This window comes from Dermochelys coriacea, chromosome 4 (genome assembly GCF_009764565.3).
Source record: "Dermochelys coriacea isolate rDerCor1 chromosome 4, rDerCor1.pri.v4, whole genome shotgun sequence".
Lineage (NCBI taxonomy): Eukaryota > Metazoa > Chordata > Testudines > Dermochelyidae > Dermochelys > Dermochelys coriacea.
In genome coordinates this window covers 44,279,742-44,305,815 of record NC_050071.1, presented here as the reverse complement: position 1 = coordinate 44,305,815, position 26,074 = coordinate 44,279,742, and the positions used below count along the sequence as shown (strand labels likewise).

Below are 26,074 nucleotides of genomic sequence, written 5' to 3'. Positions count from 1 at the left end.
TCAGAGTGCTTTATGACATCTAAGCACTTTACAGATGTTAGCTAATGAATCCTCACAACACCCCTGTGAGGCTGGCAAGTAAGTATTATTATCGTCATGCCCCCATTGAACAGATAGGGCAACTCAAACTTGAGAGACTGAATGATTTGACCCACGGCTGAGCTGAGATTAGAACTCAGGAGCTCCTAGTATCTAGTCTGGTTGCAATCCATTAGAATATATTGCCTCTGTAGGCTATACTATCTGTTTGATCTGACAACTTCCAATAATTTCATGCCAGGGAAAGCACTGGGGGAGTGCAGGGGTGGGGGGATAAGAATCCAAAAATGTTTCATAGTGATTCAGAAGCTCTCACACAACTTTGTCAATGAAAAAAATCCTAAAGTGCTGGACAGGTTGAGCCGCTTCTAGCACCTCTTGTATGGATAAAACTTACAGCACTGTTACCAGCAATTACTCAAGCTTATTTCTTCCTTAAAGTTTACACATAGAGGAATTGCAAGATATGGTAAGTAAATTTTCTGAGAGACTCTAATAGTGTAATTCCTTCATTCACCCTCCTTCTTCCATGCGTCTCTCAAGGGAAATGAAATCCTCAATACTCTTGCATTGCAAAACAAGTTATTAAGTTGTAGACAATACACACATTCCCCACAATAAAAAACATCTGAGCTTATTTTCAGATCAAAGCATTATTAATTTAAAAATCACAAACCAAACAATGGTAAATAGGAAACCCTTGTCAAATGCTGCATGCTGAATGTCTCGTTTTTAAAATACAATGCATGCAGGAGAAATAAATTCACCCAAGCATAATTAAATTAAAAATGTTTTAAGTCAGTTTCAGCAGCATAACGGTTATTATTTTTAAAAGTCTCCTCCAACCACACTGGCCTGGGCTTAAAATGCTGACTTTCACTTATCTACAACCATACAATGGTTTCACTGTTCCATGATTTTGCATTTTGACAATGCTAGAATATGAAATCTATACATATTGTTCTGCTTCCCCATCTTTGGAAACAGGCTTTGTTGTACCACCTTTGCTTTCTTCATTTGTGTTTGCTGCTGCTGCTGCTTTTTCTGGGAGTGATGCCAAATCTTTAAAAACATCTACATAATGTCCAAAACCTGGACCCCAGTTCAAAAGGTTGTCCCAGTTGAAATTTCCAGTTTGCTGTCCAAGCTTTATAGGCAATGTGTTCTCAGCAATATTAGATGTTGTTGCTTGTGCACTCACAGGCCCACCCTCAGCTCTCCGGCCAGGGTACCTCCTAGGCTTCAACCTAGCACCATAATTGTCTTCATCATCTGCATCTGACTCATTGACTTGAGATAATTTGGGTATTCTGGATGTGTACACCATAGGCTTGTCTCTATCATACTCCATTTCTGAGCAAGTGAAAGACTCATGGGAGTCACTATCAGATGATGATTCTGGAGCTGGAATACCATCAGCTGGATTCCTGGTTCTTGACAGTGGCCTTCTGCAGTCCTCCTCTGAAGAAGACCTTCCGTGATCAGCACTACAGATGCTTGGATTTCTAGGGCGAGGAGTGTTAAGTCTCTCCACCTCTTCAATAGAGAGTCCTACAGGAGGAGCAGCCTCCAGAGGAATCTGTCCTATTGATTGCTTTAGGCGACTTCCTGGTCTGGAACCATGAGTTGCCATGGTCTGGGGACTCTTACTTCTTCTCCCTAGTCTAGTGGCATAGTTAAAAATTCCAGGCTGGCAGACATCATTGTGCATCTCCAAAGGACTCCCTTCTCTTATTGACAGATGAAGTTCCCTTGCTGGACTGTTTCTGTAGAAAGCTGATGACTTGGAGAATGGAGCAGGGCTGTGACGAGACAAAGGGTTGGGAGTAGGGCATGCAGAGTGGCTTAAGGAAGTTGTCCTTAGTCCCTGACTGTATGAAGGTTGATAAGTCAAGCTGCTTGCTCCCAGTGGCATTGGGGACTGCCTTGCAAAGCCTAGTGGGCTATGCCTCTGGATAGAGAATTTGGGTGTGTGACTCCGGAACTGTTTGTAGTGCTGAATGATGTCTGCGTCTGAAGGAGCAATGCTGCTTGCATTTTCAATGTCATAGTGCTCTATCTCAGGTTCAGGGGAAGCCAGAGGGGCACTGGGTATAATCTCTGTATTGTGGGGTATGTCTGTCTCATCATAGATGAGGTAAGGGTTTTCTCTTTCTATTATATCAGGTTTAGGGTTCCCTTCAGGCTGCTTCCTGACAGTCATGTCATCGCCATAGGGCGGAATGTTGTCAGGATCATCAAATGCAACATTCTCACTCCCTTTTTTCTTCTTTTCCTTTGTTTTCCTCTCCTCCTTTGGCACTTTTGTCTTCTTTCCCCTACACTGATTACAGAGGATCAGGCTAAGGACAAGCAGGGCAAGAACGGTAGCACAACTGCCAACAATAGCAGGAACAGCCCAGAGTGGCAGAGAGAGCTCAGCCGGGTGAGGGTGAGGGATGCATATGTGTCCTCCATTGATTCCACCCTTGCATACATGCCCCAGGGCACACAGGATACCAAGACAAGCCACTACAGTCTCACATGTTCTTCCTGTGTATGATTCAGGACAGCTGCAGGTAAATCCAGAATGCGCACCAGGTTCACAGCTACCACCATTCTGGCAAGGGTTGGAGGCACAGGCTCCTGGAGGGACACATTTATATGCATACCACTGGTTAATGCACATTAATTCACCCCAGCATGGATTGCTGGCACAAATGTTGGGACCTCGGCAGCCAATCTTCACAAAGGGGTCCGTTTTGGATATGGTAGCAATGCTGTGCTTTCCACTGAAAGGAAGGCTTTCTCCACGGTACTTCACATAGGCAAAACAGCCATCAAAACCTAGGGAGAAAGAACAACAGTCACTTTGGCACCTCAAGAGACAGTGTCCACATAGTCAAAACAAAATTCCAATGTTCAGTGTCAAAAAGGAATCTCACAGAATAGTCACGATATGCAAGGTGATTTGTATGATTTGTAGAAAAGTTCCATACAGTGCATACTCAACCCTTATAATGCAACTGTTCCTGTAGTTTTGTAAAGGACCAACATTAAAAGCAGCATTTTGGATAACCCAAGAATACAATAACCTTTATTTACTGAAGTCAATTTAATCAGTATGCAGTGTCTCCTGCAAGTGTAAATTAGTATGCCAAGTTATGCTCTTAATTACACTCAAGAAACCTTACTGATTTCAGTGGCATTGCAGGGGTATGACTGAGGGCATAATATGCCCCAATAATTTTAGCTTTAAAAATATTTTGTGTTTCATTTAGGTGAACAGATAATTATCTCAGTTACACTAATATCAATCTGGAGTAATCCACTGAATTCACTGGAGTTACTGCAGCTTTGCATCAGTGTAATTGACATAAGAATTAGGTCCAGTGCCTTCTCAGGTTTAGCCTCGAATTTTAAGAACTTACTTTCTTTTGGTAGTTATTTGCCTGGGGGTATTTAATGAGTCATTTGCTCATAAACTTTTTGATAAAATCTCACTACCACTGCAAATGGAGCAAGCATGGAAACCTGCTTTGAGAAAAGTGTTAAGGAGCAACAGCAAGGTTAAATAAAGAAGGATCATTCTAAAGACTGTCTAGCACTACATTTACTAGACACTGTTAATGGTATTTTTTAAAAATAAATATTTTCCCATACTGTGTACAGAGGGATGGAAGATAATGACAAGAAAGCAGTTAAATAATTTATCTGAACATTATTCTCTCTGAATTATTCTCTATTCTCTTTATAAATCATTTCAAAACATCCTGCAAAAGGCTTTTTTTAAAGTCTGCTAAATAAGGAGTTTGAGAGAGCTTGATGTTTTATTAATCAAGTTCAAAACCCCAGGTTAACAAAAACATGCTTAGGTCAAAATTTTCAAACCTGCATCCCGAGTGTAGGCATCTTGTACTGAAATAAATGGCCTTTTTTTTTCAGAAGCACAGAAAAACACTGATCATCCCACAGCCCCCAGTGCCTCCAGTATGTCTGAAAAATCAGACCACTTTTATGTAGGTGCCTAAATATGGAGGTGTAGGCACCCAAGTCTGAATATTTGAATTCAGTTTTTAAATGTAAAATAAACATACATTGTATAGCACAAGACCCATTTTCGGCTTGGAAATCATCTGCCGCAAGCTTTTTAGCTTGGAAATAAAGCTCACACCAAGAGAAAAAAAAGCTTCAGATTAAAAAAGGCATTTGCAAACGTACACATTTCTGTCATCTGGTGACAAGATTAGATGTGAGCTTTGAAATACAAATGAATATTTTTGTAACTGTCACCTGAGTCTCTAAACCGTACTGTGACCCATCAAGATGCTGTTTAAGGGTTATATTTTTCAGATCTTTATTCTAATTTTGCTTTTCATGGACACAGAATTATTATGCTAAAATACTGAGTAATCAATGGGTGGCTGAATTTAGGAGACGCATACATTTTCTCCCCATATAACTTCTAAATTCACCAAATCCATTATCAGATTACAGACCCCTTTAATTAAAGAGATGGTTATGTGATTGGGCCTCCTATGTCCAATGACTTTATATGGAAACCATTCATAATCTTGCCAGGAATGCATATATGCCAAAACACTGGACTGAAATCAAATTTATAAATTCACTCCCTGGTAAAAAATATGCATGAGCATAGTTCAGACAATCAGTATTTAAAGTCCCCAAAAGGAATTTCAACATGTGTTCACACTGCAGCCTTAATTTATAACAGAGGTTATTCCTAAAGCCACACATCTTCATGTCATTCATGATCTCAAGCCTTCTTTTCCCTCTGACTTTTCCCTTATCTCTAAATCTGCCTATCACCTTTGCTTGACCCTGGCTTTGCTGAAGTCCTTATTCATGGCTTAACAAATTCATGGCTTGTCTAATGCAATTAATTTTTTCTGTAGTCTTTCTAATGTTCCACTCTTTAGACTGTAAATATTCCACTGTGCTATAGCCAGAGACCTCACCTCTATTGCTTTAGGAAGCAGGATATTCATGGCTTCATGTCTCAGAATCTAACAGGTTTGGGTCTAACACCATCTCTTAACTGTGACCCAGGTTTTCAGAATTGTGAAAGCAGGTAGGGCTAAATTATCCCTGGTTGTTGTGTCTTCAAGGGAGCAAATCCTCCCAAAAGCAGAGGAATGGGAAGCAAGTGGCACTCTTCTTCTGTGCACACAGGAGTTCAGGGAGGGATTGTGCTTCCCTGAGACAGTCCTTTGCAGCAGATCCTTGAGGCAGTGAAGCTTTGCATTGACTTTTACTCCATGGTATGGCTATTTGAGACAAACTAATCCATAATTTACACATCTATTTACTGTGAATGCACACACAATTGTTGTAATACACACAGATTGTGTGCGTGCACAGGTCTGAAAATTTGGCTCTGAATATCTGGCTATATACTTATTCTACAACTCCAATATTGGCTTTCTCTCGGTCTCCTCCCTGAAGCTTTCAGTAGTTAGAGGGTGATTGGAGGATAATTCTTTCACTAGTATCTATCTGGAACTCTCTCCTCAACTCTAAGTCACTGAGGGTATATCTACACTGGCACTTCCTTGGCAAAACTTTTGTCGTTCAGGGGTGTTAAAAATACTTCCCCAAAAGACTAAAGTTTTACTGGCAAAAAGCACCGGTGTGAACAGCTCTTTCTCAGCAGGAGAGACAAAGCCTCTGCCGCTCTCTCCTGCCGAAAAACAGCAGCAACACTGCGTGGTTTTTAGTGACATGTAGGGTGACCAGACAGCAAATGTGAGAAATCAGGACAGGGAGTGGAAGTAACAGGAGCCTATATAAGAAAAAAGACCCAAAAATTGGGACTGTCCCTATAAAATCAGGATATCTGGTCACCTTAGTGACACAGCTGTAGTGTAGCCATAGCCTGAGTCAAATCTCTCCTCTGTTTTTTCCACCAAATGCATCTGATGAAGTGAGCTGTAGCTCACGAAAGCTTATGCTCTAATAAATTTGTTAGTCTCTAAGGTGCCACAAGTACTCCTTTTCTTTTAGCAAAACTTAATATCCTACTTTAAAACCTTCCTTTTCTCCTTAGGATTGATTGTCTCTAGAATGCATTGTTGTGATGGCTTGTTTGCAGGAAGCTATTCAAAATAAATTGCATCTTATAGAATATAATAAAAATGCTTGAGAAAGAAGTAAAAAAATATAATGCCAATCAAACGATGAAATATAGCAGTTTTAAATTACAAACAATAAAAGAGGAGTAAACATTTCATTCATTACTGATGTCTGAGAAAGTTTCAACAAGTGTAAATATTATCGTTGGAGGTGATAGATTGCAAATATTTATACTAAACATCGCTATAAATTGTGGAGGACTCTTTAAAGATGCCTAGCATAGAGATAAATGGTATGAATATTGACTCTGCTATGAAATAGCAGATTTAGTCAAGGCACACTGGATGGCAGGACTGACTTTAGGTTTCAAAAGACACTATTTTAAAGACTGTGCACACTCTGATGTCAGAAATGAGAGAGTAGCTGTTTTCAGTGTCAAATATGTTATGATCAGAGATGCGAGTCATATTGTATTAAGGATACTGCCAAGTTTTACACACATACTCTTCCTACCTATGACATGGCAGTGATAGGTTTCTTTTGTGAAAGAGCTGTGTTTTCTTTCATCATTGCTCTAATATTCATTTTTGCCTATTTTTATATTTCTGAATAAAGGGGAAATTGAGGATTTCGGTTCAGGTTGGGAACCAAGTAAAATGGAGGATTTGCTTGCTTCATTCCTGGTGGTCTCTTTCTCCCAGACATATGATCTGTAGCAATTGTGATTCTGTCAGGTCTACTTGAGTTTCAGTGCATTATTGGATTTACAATATTAGATTTACAATATTGGACAGCCCCGCATGTATGTTTTTGTCTGCCTCTCCTAGTACTTCAGATATTTTCAAACATCTGAGTTCACACAGAGTTTTATATCTCCCCTTTGTAAATCTTTGGTAAGTCCTATACAATGTAATCCAATATTTAAAAAACATGAAAAAGATTTTGGACTGGTGCATTTCTAATGCAAGCCAGACTGTCAGAATTTGTTTATTTCTCCATCAGTCAATGTGTTAGGAGTTACTGTCCTCATTTTTCTTTATTCCTGATTTGCTACAAATTTCTCTATTTTTTAATGCATAGACTGTAGTTTGGTCATAAAACACATATGTAAAAAAGGATGGGGTCAGATATGGCCTGCATGCAATTTCACATCACATCTTGCATCAACTCACCATGAGTGGAAGTCATTGTTTACATTGGATATTGTCAAAAATGTGAAGTGTTAACTTTCAACAGTCAAAATACTTTATCTGGTGATAATCTTTTGAGTTAGTCAGGTTTTCAATATGAAAACTGATTTTTAAACATATGTCTGTTCTGCCTAGCATACCTCACAGTCTGCAGTTAAAAATCATGTCTATCTTTTCTTATCACAAGCAGAATATCAGCTAAAAATTTGACTAGTTCTGTTATCAGAGTCTTATATTGATCCTTTAACTCTCTAAGGGAACTGATCTATTCTCAATAGTTTTACATTGTTCAGTGGGTGTTTCTTATTGCATTTAGTTTCTGTTTCTCAGATGAAGAAAGAGGAGGATTTACTTCTAACAGCAGCATAAAGCAGAAGGAAGTTGGAATTGCAGAAATCATTGTAATCACATTAATGACAGGTCAAATAGTGTAGTTCTTACCAAACCCCTACTGAGGCAAAATTCTCATTTACTTGGGTAAAACATTCGCCTGGATTTGCAAGATTTGGACTAAAGTAAGAATATTTCAACTGATATAAGTAAAATAATATGATTTATTCACTGCCTCAGATTAAAGAGACACAAAGAGAAATATGGCAATGACATATGCTGTCATACAGTATTATGCATTTTTGATCCTTCAAAAACTAAACACATTCCTTTGAAAACAAAAACAAATTAAAATACATAATAAAAGGACAAATCTTGCAGTCCTACTCAAGAAAAACTGTCATTGATTTGAAATGGAAGTTTTCCTGACTCAGGGTCTGTAGGATTTGACCTAGTAATAATCCCTACAATATTTTTTTTAAATGTTTAGTAAACGGGACCCCCTACTTGAGGTCACAGGTGTAAATCGACCAGTGTTTCATATCTACATAATTCAGGATGATGTTTTTAAAAGATATATACATATGTATATGTGTATGTGCATTCTGTTTTTTACCTGTCTCTGTGCTTCTGGGAGTGTGACTTGGTGGGATTCCTCCCAGAGAAACTGTAAGAACATTAAGTCCTCCAAAGTCTTGTGTGACAAGGAAAATCTCTCTGCTGTAGATCTTGTCAATGGATAGAACAGTGACAGATCCATTCTTTTCAATAAGGAGGGAATGCCATTGACCATCTGCAGTGTAAACTTCAGGAATATTCCTCTCCACTTTCCCAGCAACTCCAGCATCAGATGTGTAATGCACTTTGCCACTCTTTATCTATAAAGACATTGGAAAAAGGCAATGGTATATTATTAAAATTACAACAATGCACCACAAATAAAACATAATGGCTCAGGGTACCATTTGATCATTATAATCCAAATAATTTAACTAAAGGAAGGGGGGGGAAAGCAATGACCATTTTAGTCACACAGATAAATGCCCCTAATGTATGAAGCCACCTGAATTTGCCTTTAGTGAGATTCCACCTCTTTTTCTTTTAAAAACAAATTATTTTGCATTAATATACAGAGAATACACATGATATGGGCACTACATAAAGTCATCATTTCTGGTACAAAGTAAGATAGTTGGATATAGTCAATAGTATTTTATATGTTCTTGTTGAAGAAATTCAAAATGGTGAACAATTTTTCCTTGAAAAAATGTTTGTCTTTGCCAAACTAATTGGTGTCTGACTGATATTCCCTTAGAAGTCCACGGATCAAATGCTTTGAGGTCCATTGAACAAAACATGTTTTTGTGCAAGCATTGTGCTTCTTTTTTATTATAAGTGGCGAGGTGCTTTTCAGAACAAACAGATGCTTCCCTTGCCCCAAAGAGCATGCATTTAGTTTTCATTATGACAGCAAGTAAGAGTAACAGTCAGCTAGGAGCAGAAAGGATGAGGAAAAAGCAACAAAATCATCTAATTATTCAGTTTAGACACATGCATAACAAGATGGTTCAATTTTCCTTGTCTCAATACTAATATTTACTGACTTGCTACTTGTGAGCATCAGGGATAGGTTTGAATTAAAAGTGATTTAGGGAGGATGTCCCAAACTCAGAGGGAGGTATGGAAAAAGGAACTAAAATGTTTGTGAAAGAAGTGAACGAATGCGGCAGAGAGCTGGCACCACTGGCAGAGTGGAGAGGGGACCCAATTGTTTGCTATTGCCATTTCTTCTGCCCATCTTCTCTTCTCTCTGATTTTTTAATGTATTTATTTGCGAATAAAGGATATTATGCAGAAGTGAAAGAAATTGTAATTCTTTCCTTCATTTCTTCTTTTTGGATTGCTATTTTCTCCTTCTCAATTCCTTTTCTATTCAGATTCCTTCTCACAAACACTCCACTTCAGCCCTAAGTCTGGAGGATAAAGGGCCAAATTCTCTCATTTACACTGATGCAACCCGGGCTTGGCCCTAACAACCTCATTCAAGAATACAATGCATCTAGTTGCTCTATAGGTCAAGTAAGGCAATGAATAGTCACTGGGAATAGCAGGAGGTCAATTAGTCCAAAACCTTTTCTTCTGTTGGGGTCTGAAAGCATTTGCAATGAAATTCTCTAAGTCACACAACACATCCGCTTGAGTATTCTGTGATACAACAGTATACAATTTTATCAATTTCTTTTAGAGTTTTTTACTGGTCTCCATTGCTATAGTGTGTGAGCATCTCCAAGTTAATAGACTGGCATAGCACTATTACATTTTATGAAGAATTCTGCTCTTTTCCCTCCCTTGTTTATAGGATGCTTTGCTTGAGGTAGGTTTGTGCTCTTCACACAGCTCTGTGCAAGCTCAAAAGCTTCTCTCTCTCACCAACAGCAAATGGCCAATAAAAGATATTACCTCACCCACTTATCTCTCTAATATCCTGGGTCCAGTATGGTTACAATGCTGCATAGGAAAAAACTGGTTACCTCCCTTTTGTACCTGTTTCTCTTTGAGAATTGTTGCTCATGTCCATTCCATTACCCCCGCTCCTGCCCCTCTGTCGGAGTTGCCGGCAAGAAGGAACTGAGAGGGCTTAGGGCCGGCAGCACCTGATACGCATGAGCACAGCACTCAAGGGAGCGCCACAGCCGGCCCTGTGGATACCACTAAGGCAAAAATCTCCAACAACTGTGTACGCACACACACTTAGAATGGAATCGACGTGAGCAAGCACTCAAAGAAGAAGTATAGACACTGATAGCATTTGTGAAGTTCTGTAAACATAATACAGTTATTTCCATGAAGAATAAAGTTACCCAATCAGAAGTGTGAGGTGAAGCACTGGGTAGCATAATGCTACTACTGCTCCAGTTTCTAGAAACTGTTAAGTACACGAGTGTTTTATCTTCATGAAAGAAATAGTGCACGCTGAAGAGTTTGGGTCTTACAGATTAGATCCCCATCGCAGCTGTCAGAACATGCACGTCTTAGCAGCAGAAATGAATGACTGCTCAAAGGACTAGAATGTATCCAGCACATTTTGCCACTTGGGTCAAGTTCATTTTCTAGATATACCTGATTTTCCACCAAATGCATCCGATGAAGTGAGCTGTAGCTCACGAAAGCTTATGCTCTAATAAATGTGTTAGTCTCTAAGGTGCCACCAGTACTCCTTTTCTTTTTGAGAATTAAAGTAGTTAATGTATACCTTTTTAGAAAATTTCACAGCAAATCAGAGTATCAGAAAATGTTTGATTTAGAATGTCTTTAATAAAGCTCTGCAAAAATAGAAAGGGTGCTTTTGTCTTTGCAAACCCAGGTGGCATATGTCTGAACGACCCCTCAATATAAAAAGAATCCCACATTTGGAATGTCAGTCACATTGACTGTAATAATGAAACCAACATCATTTGCTAGATTCAAAAGTATTCTTAAAAAACCTCATTAGACTGAATATGTGTGTTTTTATATGATGTGAAGTTTTGCACTCTGCTATGTTTCAATTAGTTCTTAACTTTTGTTAATTGGTCTTTTAAAGATGAAGTGGAATGGAGACTGAAGATTTTGCCTTTTATTTGTCTATTATGCAAAAAGAAAAAAAACATCAGATGACCCAAAATTTTCAATGCCCACTGAAATAGTAAACCCAGAACTGTAATTTTTAATGCCACATTACATAATTCTTCTACCTGCCAACAACCAATAAATTCCCTAGTGATTTATTAGCCTTAAGGACTATTTATTTTTCTTTAAAATTCCATGTGGCCAATGGTAACAGACACATAAATAACATAATGCTGGCATATAGAAAATATAAAATTTCCAGTGACAAGACTGGATTGTGACTTCTTCAATCTGGAAGAAAGAATGTGGCTCCTAGTTCCTTGAACCACACCATATTTCTAAACTCAAAACAAATGGTTTGTGCTGATAACACGCTGAAGGATCCCATTTCTGGGTTTTATTTAAATGGCAATGAGACTGGCAAATGAGCTATAAAGAAAAGCATGAACCGCTAAGTAAAACAAACAGAATCCAAAAGATGATCATCTAGCTGCACTGTTAATATCCTAAGAGTTCCCTTTACTGAACCATCAGCTTTTTATTCTTATGTATTTTGCTTTATGATTCTTTTCTATTTTAGTTGCAGTGATGATTTGTGAGAAAGATTCGTGAACGAAAGAGTGCAGTCCTGGCATGACAACCTGGTGATGGTATATGCCCTCCAATTCACTCAGTGTGATGAGGCCAGTGAGATATCTGTCCTGAAGTGTTTAACTTATAATATTTGTTTTACTGCAAACATGTGCCCAGAATTGAAAACAGCATAGCCAAGACTTTGTCTTGATTACAGGTGGACAGAAATTGAGACTTGGCAAACAAGGAACCTGACGAGATGCAGCTGGCCCTTTGGAATCATGGCTCATGACTGCTCTTGGTTTAATGCAGAGATCTGTAGCACTTAAGACATATGTTGGGGTTTCAGGGGATTTAATCAATTTCAGATGAGGGTAAGTGTGCCTATTCTTGGCCCATTGTTGAAGATCAGGTACTGTCACTATTGCATGGTGGGCTGGTATAATCAACCATTGCTGGTCGCTTATCAGACACTGTATTTTGCTGCAGGACAAAAGGTTAGAATCATAGAATCATAGAATATCAGGGTTGGAAGGGACCCCAGAAGGTCATCTAGTCCAACCCCCTGCTCAAAGCAGGACCAAGTCCCAGTTAAATCATCCCAGCCAGGGCTTTGTCAAGCCTGACCTTAAAAACCTCTAAGGAAGGAGATTCTACCACCTCCCTAGGTAACGCATTCCAGTGTTTCACCACCCTCTTAGTGAAAAAGTTTTTCCTAATATCCAATCTAAACCTCCCCCATTGCAACTTGAGACCATTACTCCTCGTTCTGTCATCTGCTACCATTGAGAACAGTCTAGAGCCATCCTCTTTGAAACCCCCTTTCAGGTAGTTGAAAGCAGCTATCAAATCCCCCCTCATTCTTCTCTTCTGCAGACTAAACAATCCCAGCTCCCTCAGCCTCTCCTCATAAGTCATGTGCTCTAGACCCCTAATCATTTTCGTTGCCCTTCGTTGTACTCTTTCCAATTTATCCACATCCTTCCTGTAGTGTGGGGCCCAAAACTGGACACAGTACTCCAGATGAGGCCTCACCAGTGTCGAATAGAGGGGAACGATCACGTCCCTCGATCTGCTCGCTATGCCCCTACTTATACATCCCAAAATGCCATTGGCCTTCTTGGCAACAAGGGCACACTGCTGACTCATATCCAGCTTCTCGTCCACTGTCACCCCTAGGTCCTTTTCCGCAGAACTGCTGCCGAGCCATTCGGTCCCTAGTCTGTAGCGGTGCATTGGATTCTTCCATCCTAAGTGCAGGACCCTGCACTTATCCTTATTGAACCTCATTAGATTTCTTTTGGCCCAATCCTCCAATTTGTCTAGGTCCTTCTGTATCCTATCCCTCCCCTCCAGCGTATCTACCACTCCTCCCAGTTTAGTATCATCCGCAAATTTGCTGAGAGTGCAATCCACACCATCCTCCAGATCATTTATGAAGATATTGAACAAAACGGGCCCCAGGACCGACCCCTGGGGCACTCCACTTGACACCGGCTGCCAACTAGACATGGAGCCATTGATCACTACCCGTTGAGCCCGACAATCTAGCCAGCTTTCTACCCACCTTATAGTGCATTCATCCAGCCCATACTTCCTTAACTTGCTGACAAGAATGCTGTGGGAGACCGTGTCAAAAGCTTTGCTAAAGTCAAGAAACAATACATCCACTGCTTTCCCTTCATCCACAGAACCAGTAATCTCATCATAAAAGGCGATTAGATTAGTCAGGCATGACCTTCCCTTGGTGAATCCATGCTGACTGTTCCTGATCACTTTCCTCTCCTCTAAGTGCTTCAGGATTGATTCTTTGAGGACCTGCTCCATGATTTTTCCAGGGACTGAGGTGAGGCTGACTGGCCTGTAGTTCCCAGGATCCTCCTTCTTCCCTTTTTTAAAGATGGGCACTACATTAGCCTTTTTCCAGTCATCCGGGACTTCCCCCGTTCGCCACGAGTTTTCAAAGATAATGGCCAAGGGCTCTGCAATCACAGCCGCCAATTCCTTCAGCACTCTCGGATGCAATTCGTCCGGCCCCATGGACTTGTGCACGTCCAGCTTTTCTAAATAGTCCCTAACCACCTCTATCTCTACAGAGGGCTGGCCATCTCTTCCCCATTTTGTGTTGCCCAGCACAGCAGTCTGGGAGCTGACCTTGTTAGTGAAAACAGAGGCAAAAAAAGCATTGAGTACATTAGCTTTTTCCACATCCTCTGTCACTAGCTTGCCTCCCTCATTCAGTAAGGGGCCCACACTTTCCTTGGCTTTCTTCTTGTTGCCAACATACCTGAAGAAACCCTTCTTGTTACTCTTGACATCTCTTGCTAGCTGCAGCTCCAGGTGCGATTTGGCCCTCCTGATATCTTTCCTACATGCCCGAGCAATATTTTTATACTCTTCCCTGGTCATATGTCCAAGCTTCCACTTCTTGTAAGCTTCTTTTTTATGTTTAAGATCCGCTAGGATTTCACCATTAAGCCAAGCTGGTCGCCTGCCATATTTACTATTCTTTCGACTCATCGGGATGGTTTGTCCCTGTAACCTCAACAGGGATTCCTTGAAATACAGCCAGCTCTCCTGGACTCCCTTCCCTTTCATGTTAGTCCCCCAGGGGATCCTGGCCATCTGTTCCCTGAGGGAGTCAAAGTCTGCTTTCCTGAAGTCCAGGGTCCGTATCCTGCTGCTTACCTTTCTTCCCTGCGTCAGGATCCTGAACTCAACCAACTCATGGTCACTGCCTCCCAGATTCCCATCCAGATCCTGCAGTGGGTTTTTGGTTAGGACGTTGTTAGTGGGCTGGTTTCAATCCAAAGGCCCTAGGGAGGATCCCCAATGACCCACCAGTATAGAGATTCTTTGAGTTTGAGTTCTTCATCAGATATGCCAATGCGGCCAGCCAGTGTCCTTGTTAAATGCTGCATTCCTGATGGTATTTTTGGAGCATTTAGAGTCAGTGAATGATGCTTGGGTCATTAAGGGATACTTTTGGTAGGGCTTTGGAGTTTAGGGACATAAAATGAGGGGAACAATAGGTCATCGGGACCGTGAAGATGTCAAAAACAGATAGGGAGGGCAAGGTGAGTCCAGAGAGCTGCAAGAGAATGGTGAGGCAGGGATTAGCCCAGTCATGGTATTAAGGGCTTACACAGTAGTGAGGCTTCCTGGGGATAGGCCTCTCTTTCTTCAGTGTGACAGGAGACACTTCACAAAATTCCAGCTTGTAGCAGTCTTGAGAATGGGGCCTACAATGATGGGATTCCTACTAGTGCATTTGGCTCACGCTCATTCAAGATTGGAGCAGTGACATCTGCGACCCAGCAGTAGGATGACCATATTTCCTTATGGTGAATACGAGGCACCTGGTAAAATTATTCATATTCAAGCAAGTCCAATGGCAATCAATCAGAACTATGCAATACAAACGTTCAAATTAACATCGAGTTGACTGAGCCCCTGTTAAAAAGCAATGCTGTGTAAATGGATTCTTTTTATTTACCTTATCTTTAATACTTTAGGGTTCACATGGGGAGGGGTCACACACACACACACAAAGTGAGCTGTAGCTCACGAAAGCTCTAATAAATTTGTTAGTCTCTAAGGTGCCACAAGTACTCCTTTTCTTTTTGCAAATACAGACTAACACGGCTGCTACTCTGAAATCTGACACAGGATAGGTGACACATCCACACTCCCATATATCTCTGTCACACAGGGGAATGGGGGGAGAGAACCACCCGACCCAACCCTCCCTGCCCAGCAATATCTGCCCTCCGTGCCTGGTTGGGCCCCCATAGCGCCACATGTTCCTGAGGCAACACGTGGGGGAGGGCAGCAGGGTCACATGCCCCCCCACCCATTTTTCTGCCAGAATGTAGCCAGCAGTAGCCTTTTGGCACTGTGCAGGAGGGAAGGGAGAGGAGCTGCTTCCAGCTACAGGAGAGGGATGACCTGGCCCTTGTCTTCGCAGAGCTCATCTCCTCTCTCCTAATCCCCTGTGGCTGGAAGCAGCTTGTCCCTTCCTGCCCGCACAGTGTTGAAAGGCCATTAACACTTCCGGGCTGCTGCTGGCCATGGACATAACCCAGCCGCCTTTTGACCCCTGGCTACAGCATGGGCAGGAATGGGATAAGCCCTAAGGACGAATTGTGCACCACGGCCTAGGGACCCTCACTGCAGGGGCTTCAGTGAACCTGGCCGAAGAGGTGGCTCAGCAGAGAAGGGAGTCTAGGGGATGGAGCAGCCCCATGGTCCCAGGGGGCAGGACCCAGGGCAGTGTGTGTATGGGGGGGGAGGTGAAGAGGGTGCTTCCGTTGAGCCTGAAGGGTTAGGGCACAAACAGGCTGGAAATCACTTCTCCCCACCACTCCAGAGCTTAGCTGAGGGCCGGAGAGGCTTCCCCGTGCCAGCGCTGTGCTCACAGGGCTCCGCTCCTCCTGGCCGGTGCACCGGGCTGGAGGGTCTTGAGCTTTCCCAAGGCACCGGCCCAGCCAGAGGCAGTGGGGGAAGAAAGGAGCCTGCCGGCCAGGCTGTTGATGAACTGAGCACTCTGACCAGGGGCTGGTTCTCTGTACAGCACTGGGAGTGGGACGCATCCCACCCGGTGGGATATGGAGGAGCAGCAGGGCTCAGGGAGGGGCGAAGGGGCAAAGTAGCGAGAGAACAGCAAGTGGGGGAGCACATAAAGGGCCAATGCGTGGGCAGCAGAGGTGAAACATAACCAGCCGCCACCTGGCACCTGTCCGCACTCACCAGCCACCGCAGCTCACAGCAAGTGCCAGCTTGAAATGGGATGGAGGGCAGGACCCTGCTGGTCCGAGATCCAGCATGTAGAGGGGGGCTGGGCTGACAGACCAGCAGGAGGATCAGCCAGTCCCATGTGCTGCAGCTTTGCCCCACCACCAGCCTTATATACCCACCCCCATCGTCAGCCACTGGACCCTCCTCTCACCATCAGTGGGTGGGCAGCTGGCAAGCAGGGATCCAGCCAGCAACAGGAACTGACAGTTCTGATGTGGGGAGACAGAAAATATGGGACAATTTGCCCATTTTTAAGAAAAAGTCAAGACACCTGCAGGAGGGCTTAAATACGGGACTGTCCTTTAAAAACGGGGCATCTGGTCACCCTACCTAACAGGGAATAGGGGACGGACGGGTACAGGCAGTTGGGTGTTGGCATTCAAATGTACTCAAGATGTACATGCAGCCCCTGGTTGAGAATCAGAATTCAATGATATGAATGGCTAGTTTTACTTTTTAAGCTAATTTTCAGGAGCAAGGAATGGGGTTTTGTGTTGGCATGGCATTAAACCTCTTATACTCTTTGGCAGCCACGAGCAGCCACTAGACATGAATTCTGTGCATAAGGAGAAAACAATTTGGGATTTTATAGGTGGGCTGACTTAATCATGAAGGTTAAGAGAGATATAAGGCAGGTCAAGGACCTCTTCAGGGCGGGGGGGGAGAGGGAGAAATACTATAGCAGAGGATATGGGAGTGGAAACACAGGTTGACAACGGCTGAAGATGTGTAAAGTGGGAAGTCAGGGACCAGACATATTTTTAACCACTGTTAGGGAAGGAATTGTTAACTATCTGGAAACCTAGTTGGGTGGTGGAGTGGAGGCAGCCAAATGAATTGCTAGATCCTCATTTTGGCAGGTGTCTGATGCTGGTACTCATTCCAGAGTCTAGTTCCCAGATGAACCAGAATTGGAAGTGGAACTTAGAGAGAGGAATGACCTAAAGAAGCTGCAGAACAGGGTTGCAGATCCTAACGTCTGGTACGAGGACACAACCCACTCTCCCTGCCTCATTATCCTCATACAGGGGAGCAAGGCTGAGTCCCAGCAATGGGATGCAACCTGATTTGGAAGGCTGATGGCAGCTTTCAAATAGGTGGAAATGATTAAGGAAGGAACAATGACCTGCACTGTATGATTCATTGCTGGATACTTCCCAGATGAGTTAAAGTCAATTAAACCACATCACTCGCATCTTGTCTTTCTTCCTGCACATCTGGGATAAAGGACCATAATGATCATTTGATCTCCTGTATGATACAGGCTATACAATTTCACCTAGTAACTGCTGCATTTATCCCATCATTTCTGATTGAGCTAGAACAGATCTTGTAGAAAGACAACAAATCTTAATTTATAGACTTCAAGTGATGGAGAATCCATCATATCCCTTTATAAATTGCTTCAGTGATTAATTACCCAAACTGTTCCCCCTCCCCTTTTTACTTATTTCCAGTATGAACTGGTCTAGCTTCAGCTTTGAGCCACTAGATCTTATTATGCCTTTATCTCCTACATTAAAGAGCCCTCTGAGTCACAAAGAGAAACCTAATTATGAAAGTTCACTGAATTCTCCAACTTTTTTCTAAATGAAAATACTTGCAATCTTGATGGTCCTGATTCATCACTGTGTTACTCCAGTTTTATCCTGTTGTAGTTCCATTTAAATCAGTGAGTTGTAATGGGTAAAATGGAGTAAAGCAGGTGCGATTTAGGTACTGTAGCTTATTTATAACATGTTCTAGTATTGAAACATTCAGATTTTTACCACTTTTCCATATGCTTAATATCTTACTGCTCAAATATGTTAACAAGCCACACAAATCAAGTAACCAAATAATTTTGAAGGTGGGCCAAAATATTCAGACTCAGATTACAAAAATTAAGCACTCAAATAAGTGGCGTGACTTTCAGAAGTGCTGAGAATTCACAACTCTCAGTGAAGTCAATGGGCCTCTAAACTCAGGCCAACAAGATTGATAATTTTGGCCACAGTACATAGGGCATCATACTACCAGAAGGAAGACCTGGATTTATGATTTGATCTCAAGCTCTGACTTTTCCACACTGAGAAAAGCAAGCCCTGATAATACTGCAGAGACGATCCTCAGGCTGCATTTTCATGAAGGGGTTCTGAAAATCTCTCATTGCCCCGGACAGGCAGGAAGACAGACAAGATACAAGGAACGTGGTTTAATGAGAATGCAACTTTATTAACTCATCTGGGAACTATTCAGCAATAAATCATATAAGGCAGGTCATCATTCCTCCCCTAATCTGTTCCACTTGTTAGAAACGCCCCCCCCATCCTGCCACAGGTGGTTCCCAGCCTCTGGCTGGGAACCCATCACACTTCCTTCATATGAAGATTGAAGGACTGGGAAAGGGGTTTTTCTCCCCACTGTACTAGAGATTGGGAGCCCCAACCCTATTCCTAAGCTTCTTTAGGTGATGACTTCTCCTAAACTTCCAATTCCAGCTTATCAGGGAATTGATAAACCATCGGATCGTGCCTACACTGGGCACCTGCCAAGTTCAAGTGAAAACTTGAATCATACCTATGGTCCTATCTATCAAGTCCCTGGGCTGCTGTGGGAAGGAAAAAAAAAAGCCTCCACCCCACCCGATCAATCTGCCAATGATGGAAAAATTCCTTTCCAGTCTCCAAAAGGCAACTAGCACCATATGTATACAACAGACCCACAAAAACAAAACAAAGCAAAACAACCCATACCCCTCCCCCCAAAAGAACCCAATCAACCCGCTACCCCAAACAAATAAACAAAGAACAGCCCTACACTAATCCCAGGGATGGAAGAGTAGATCTGCTGATCAGTAGTGGTGCGTAGGCTTGTATGTCCTCCCCTCTGTTGCACAGGAGACTATGGACTTCCACAGAGCTCCTGCTTTACTCACTCTCAGCTACATCCTCTTTCTCCCCTCTACAAGGAAGCCAGCTCTCACAAGAGGGAGAAGGGCTGGTAAGGAGGAAATCTTTGAAGAGGAAATAGCTCTTTTCCGCCTACAGCTTCAGATGATGACCCCCATCTTTGAAGTTGCTGGGGTGCATTGTAGCTACCCGTGCTGTAGCTTCACCACTGCTAAAAATGATGGGTGTTCTAGTGTAAACAAGCTGCTAGCACTTTAAACACGAAAGCCTACTTTGTCTTTTTTTATCATGCTTACGGAGGTTGCCTGCCAAATTTCCACTGTAGGCAAAATTTAAGCATTTTATTTATTCCTATCAAGTTAGTCTTCACTAGGCCAAGTTTGCAGAACTGAAAACAAGATCTCCTCAGATGTTATGAATCAAGGGGCACAACTTGCAGCTACGGATGCATAAAATATGGCTCCTGACTACTGCTCTCTTTCTGTACATATAGGGTGAGGGCAAAGTAGCTACCTGCAGCTTTTTGGTGTTAGGCAACAAAGAGCTATCAATTTTTATTCATCTAACAAGGAAAATGCAAATAAAAATAAATATGTTTTAATGCATTTGTTTTTTATACAATAATGCTGTAAAATTATATGCAAATGAAGTATTGATTATGGGTTTTTTAGAAGTTGATAATGCAGTCCCTTTTGTCAGAAAAGTTGTGAACTCCTGGTAGGAATGGAAACCAAGCAAGCAGACAATATCCATGCTGGCTCAGGAACAGAAAATGTGGTCTTATGTAGGAGTTATTCTAAATATTGGGAAAAAATTTGAAAGAATTCCAGTAGTCAAGGAAACCTGGAGCTTGCATCTATCCAATAAAGAGGTTTGCCAACATCACTGCTGTACTCATTTAGAATTATGACTAAGTGGATTGAGTCATAGCCAGGGACTGAACCCATCAGTTTCTCTTGAGAAAGGTAACTTATTTAGGGCTAAACACTAGGGAAAAACTGCATAGAGCTTAAAGCGCTGATTTAGCGGCACATCTCAGAATCATATAATGTTTGCCTTTTTAACATCTCCATTCTGGTGAAGAAGATAAACTCCCAAGAAGAGTGACTTTATGGATATGAAATAAGATTGTCTGGTGTGTATTGTGTCAGTATGAATTCATGAAAACTTGTTTGCTTGTGTTTGGTAGTCTGACAGTGTGGTGGGGGAGCGTCTGAAGAAACAACATAAAATGCCAATAGGAAAAAGGTTTGCACTCTAGAATGCAACTTAGTAGTGTTAACAAATATGGCAACAAATATGTTCACGCTGGCCTTAAAGTAGACATTACTTGGAGTCTAGACAAAACTGATTAGAAACAAAACCACTAAGACTTTCTGATATCTTGGAAAATAATGAAAGAATCGTTGAGAAGATGAAAGATACTGGAATAGTGCCCTGCAGTAGTCAAAACTGTAATATTTTATAAAGAAAAAGACAAGGGAAACAGAAAAGGTGATTTAGATCACTACACAGCAGGCAGTCCAATCAAATCAAGTCAGCATTAGCTTTAATCCTACCTTCACAGTAGTATAATTGCTGCTTTCCTGGATATGAATTAAAATTCCATTCTCACTCCTTGTCCTGAATTTCACTTCCAAATGGTTCACACTCAGAGGCTCCAAAATGGCATCTTTAGTACCATATTTCATCATGTATTCTCGTTTCTTATTCCGGCTCATATGGTAGTCAAGGCGTCCTTTGCCTTCTAATGATAAGGCAGTATCGGCAGTAATATCTAGGACAAATATAGGAGGAAGCGTTGAGTATGCTTTATCTAATACTTTTGTTGGGGTAAAGTAGGTGGGAAGAAATAGGAGTGTGTGAAGCCTTGGCTTCAACCGTATACTCTTTGGCCACTGCAGCTGAGCCAGCAGTGTTGTGTGAGTGTGAGTGAGACAGAGAGAGAGTGAGTGAGTTATCTTACTGCTAGTATAGAGCAGGAATAAAGTAAGACACCCTGAGAGCAAGGAAAACAAGGAAGGAATTTTGGCTCTGTGAGCTACAATTCTTTCTTGGTATGCCCCTATTTCCCTTTGCTCTGGACAGTGTCCTTGGGATAAAACTAAACTGTATGATCTTCAGGGAAAGAACAATTTTCCATTTGTTTTGTAAAATACCTAGTACACTTTAGGTTGGCATAAAATAATATATAATATTAATTACACCGCATAATCCTCAAAATCCTACCAGAGATGCAGCAAAACTCTTGTAAGCTAGCACAACAGCAGCATATAAATAATCAATACAATAATGGGAATATGTAAGAAAACAGAGCAGGTTGACATGAACAGAATGAAATGGTTTTCACAGAGCAATCACAAAAATATATTAAATCTGAATACAAATTAATTAGCTTGCTATATTATGCAATCCTAACTATATTATGTAGAGTCATTTGTTCGCAAATTAATAATTGTAGACATAATTATGGTCTTTTTGAAAAATATGGTATTGTTTGTATTTACATTTATATATGTGTTTTCTTATTTGAACTTTTTTCTCTACCATATTCAAAGTGATGACAGGGCAAAAAGTCAATGTGTCACTTCTGTTCATAATTATTGTAACAGTGAATGCAAGCATGACATGTTTTCATCATTTAACAACAGTTAATTGCATCTAAACATAAAACCCAATTGCACTTGATTAAACTGTGTGATTAACTGTAGATTAAACAGAAGGATAATTAAGCCTTCTACATACATTTTTCACAGTGTTTCCCAGTCAATCCATCTTTGCAATGACATTGCTGCCATGACCAGTAATCAACACAGGTGCCACCGTGTTGGCAAGGGCTAATTGCACAAGCTCCTTCTAATCTAGGGCATCTAAAACAAATCAAAAGAGTAGTCACTGGAGTATGTACTTTAAACAAACAAAATAAGCCTTTAGGATGGAGTCACATGTGTTTAAGTGATACCACCCCTTCCTCCCCAACCCACAAAGATGAATTGTTTAAAGTCTCTTGTAAAGTAGTAAAAAGTAATAGTGGCAAGTTCTCTGCACTGAACAAATCTGATATATCAAAACAGTTTCCAGTGCCAAGTTGTTACAGTATTAGGAAAAGAGAGAGGACTTTAGAGGGAACTAGGAGGGAAAAACAAAAACTCTGTCTTATATGCCTACACATTAGATATTAACTTGTATAATTTTCAAATAATATTCATATGCATACATATCAGTGTTCGTGTATGTCTTAAAAATAACAGTCTTCTCAAAGACTACTGTACTCAAACATGTATAATATTTTTATGGCAGTCTTACATTTGGGTTACACAATAAAAATAATGAAAATGATCATCTTTCATTCTGTGACTTCAAGTTGTACTCTGGTCTTTCACTCAACCTCCTTTCAGTCACATTCCTTGTCTACACATATTCTTGGTCTAACAATGTAATACAAAAAAGATCTGTAATATTCCTATTGTACATATAATCTGAAACAGGAATGGGGAAGGGAACTACCATGTAATAAACTTGAATTGAAAGTAGTATTTTTAGATATAAATGAGTAATGTAGTCTGAATCTTTGCCTAAGACAGAGACTGTTAAAATTAGTTGAGAGGTTTTCAGAACTGGTGCAAGATCTGGTGAAGTTTATGGTCTATGAAGAAGATTACATGGTTAAAATTTTAAGCAGATGCATACATTGTAGAGCAGGGATCGGCAATCTTTGGCGCACAGCCCATCAGGAAAATCCACTGGTTGGCCAGGACGGTTTGTTTACCTGCAGCGCCTGCAGGTTTGGCCGACTGCAGCTCCAACTGGCCGCGGTTTGCCGTTCCAGGCCAATGGTGGCTGCAGGAAGTGGTGTGGGCTGAGGGATATGCTGGCTGATGCTTCCCACACCCCCATTGGCCTGGAATGGTGAACCGTGGCCAGTGGGAGCTATGATTGGCCGATCCTGCAGACTCTGCAGGTAAACAAACCTTCCCATGCCACCAGCGTATTTCCCTGATGAGCCGCATGCCAAAGGTAGCCAATCCCTGTTGTAGAGGTTTGTCATCATGTAAGGAGTCTGAAGATCCATCAATATTTTCTTAGATAATAACCTTTTTAAAGGAGGAGGGTAGGGTGGTTTTAACTTTGAATCTGTCAAGTAAATCTTGAAGGAACCCTGGAGACATCTTTCATTGTTAAACTGCCCGAGGTACTAAAGGAAAAGTCCTGATTGGCAGGCAGAAGTCTTGGATGGTAAAAGATATAAAATTCAAAGCCAATGTTTTACTTCGTTGGCATGTCCCAAGATGCTGTTTTCTAGGAGAATGTTTTTGAAATTGACATCTTCAGCTACAAAAGCTCAGGAAATCTCGTGCCATAAGAAATAACACAAGCTTGGGAGGTGAAAAGGGGAAAGATGAACTAGCAACTGTGGGCTTGCAAGCCATACTGTTGCTGTAACTATAATGTCAAACAGTGAGATGGAAAAAAACAGTTGATCAGCTAATCAATCATTTCTAAAACAGCACTCACAAAAGAAGACTGTATGGGGGAAATTCAGTGATATTTGACTGGGAAAGTGAGAGAACAGACATTTGGGAAAAAAACAAAAAGGGAAGGTTAGTGAACCATACCAGTATAGTCAAATCCAGATGGAATTTACATGGAATTTTTTAAAAAGAGCTACTTTATTTCAGACTGCTGGACAACAAAAATAATAAATAGTAGTAGAAATGTACTGTTGCTGCTTTGTGGAAAATTGGAATTAGGTTTCTGCAAACTCTGATTTCTGCATAATATTATTTGCAAATTTAGATTCTTCCTTGGTCCTTTACATTTGATAGTATATTGTATACTCATATTCACAGGCATTTGAATTAATTAACATTTAACTCTCATGCTACTTTCCTTTATTACATATATTATCAGATACTATGTATAGCTGACATACCGATCTAAGATTCCTTGAGCTGCCAAAGCCTGGCTGGGTTCCAGAGGACGTCCATTGACTGCAAACTCCATTATACAACCCACAAAATCATGACTTTCCACCTGTCCTCTCCTTTGAAGTATTGGCTCTAGAGATCTAATGCCACCAACAGTTACTCGATTTGGTTGTACGTCGAGAGTCCTAGAAGAGAAGTAGAAGAATCGGTGCATTAATATCAGTACATAAATTGGTGATAATAGAATAACTCTCATATCTTCTGAGATTCTTCATTTCTACAGTTCAATTTCTACAATTTCTACACTTCATTTTTTACAATCACAGAATTATTGCATACAGTGACCAATCAGCTCTATTTAAAACAACTTCTGAAATAATAATTACAGTGGGCCTAAACCTGAAGTTCTCACTCAGCTTTTACTCAAGCAAATCTCCTTTAACTTGATGGAGATTTTTGCTTGAGTCAGTACTGAATAAAGATTTGCCCTAATGATAATTGGGGATGATATTTAATTACAGGTTGGAGCACCTATTACAAGGCAATAAACTGCTTTGTTAGTGAGGAAGTCATAGGGCTAAATGAAAAGTGAGCCAGATTAATGGTGAGAAACTAGCAACAATATTAACAATATTTAGAATTAATACAGTACTTTTCATCTTCAAAATGTATTTAAATATTAACTAATTAGTCCTCGCAACATTCCTAAAAGGTGAGGTAGATACAATCCACTTCTTCCCTCCTGCCCACACTAAAAGTGAAAACAGAAAATAAAAACAATAAAGATATTTGGAAATTATTCAAAACATATGAAAAAAAACTGAGGATTGTTACTGAGCACATAGCAATCAGCTGGGAGATAAATCTGAGATTGGTTCGATTTCTCATGTGTTCAAAAGAAGTGAAAAGTAAAGTTAAACAGCAGCAGAATGAAATTTAGGAGCTAATGTTACCACTGGAATATGAATTTGGGTCTGCATTCCTCTATGTATTCAGGTAAATATCATTTTATTTTTGGTAAAAACAAGGGCATAGGAGGCTTTGCTAAGGAAAAATTTTTGTACTAGCCATTGTAGAGTTTCAAATATTCTAAAGATAATTAGGCTAGAAACAGGTGGAGTGAGAGGTTGCTGAGCTAAACATAAAACATTTTTTTAAAAATTGTGGGGTGAACTCCTGACCCCATTGAAGTCAATGGAAGTTTTGCCTCTGACTTCACTGGTGCCAGGATTTCACCCTTTAAGCCTGATTCTGTGACTGCTCCATATGCACATCTTGGCCTGACTGCAATGTAAGTTCCACACATAGAGCGATTGCTAAATGGGAGCCTAAATTTTAAAGCAAGATCATTTTAATTCTATAATGAGAGATATTTATCCTAAGACAAAACTCTATTTTAATCATCCTACTTCTGCAATACTGTGAACCCCATCCTGCCCAATAGGAGCATTTCAAATCCCACAGGCTAAAAACATAAAAACCGGATGGATATTGGTGCAGAATCAGAAATGCTGACTTCACTGTTCCTAAAAGATACATTTTACTTTCCTTAGATTATGACCAGATTTTGTTTATCAGCCAGTCAGAAAATATCTGATTCATGAGTACAGTTTTTTAAAGTCTTTAATGCCTTTATCAGTAAACA

At 40.9% G+C, this 26,074-nt stretch overlaps 1 protein-coding gene across 1 annotated transcript in view; it reads right to left on the bottom strand.

The window, feature by feature from the left end:
• Window positions 1-251: 251 nt before the first annotated feature.
• The window catches only part of FAT4 (FAT atypical cadherin 4), a 224,830-nt gene continuing 199,007 nt past the window's right edge, over window positions 252-26,074 (bottom strand). Inside the window, exons 13-17 of the mRNA XM_038399216.2 lie at window positions 24,435-24,614; window positions 22,247-22,371; window positions 21,061-21,278; window positions 8,248-8,509; window positions 252-2,865 (exon numbers count right to left, since the gene is read on the bottom strand). Coding sequence (XP_038255144.1) covers window positions 989-2,865; window positions 8,248-8,509; window positions 21,061-21,278; window positions 22,247-22,371; window positions 24,435-24,614 — 2,662 coding nt within the window. The 3' untranslated portion in view covers window positions 252-988. The remainder of the gene's footprint in view (window positions 2,866-8,247; window positions 8,510-21,060; window positions 21,279-22,246; window positions 22,372-24,434; window positions 24,615-26,074) is intronic.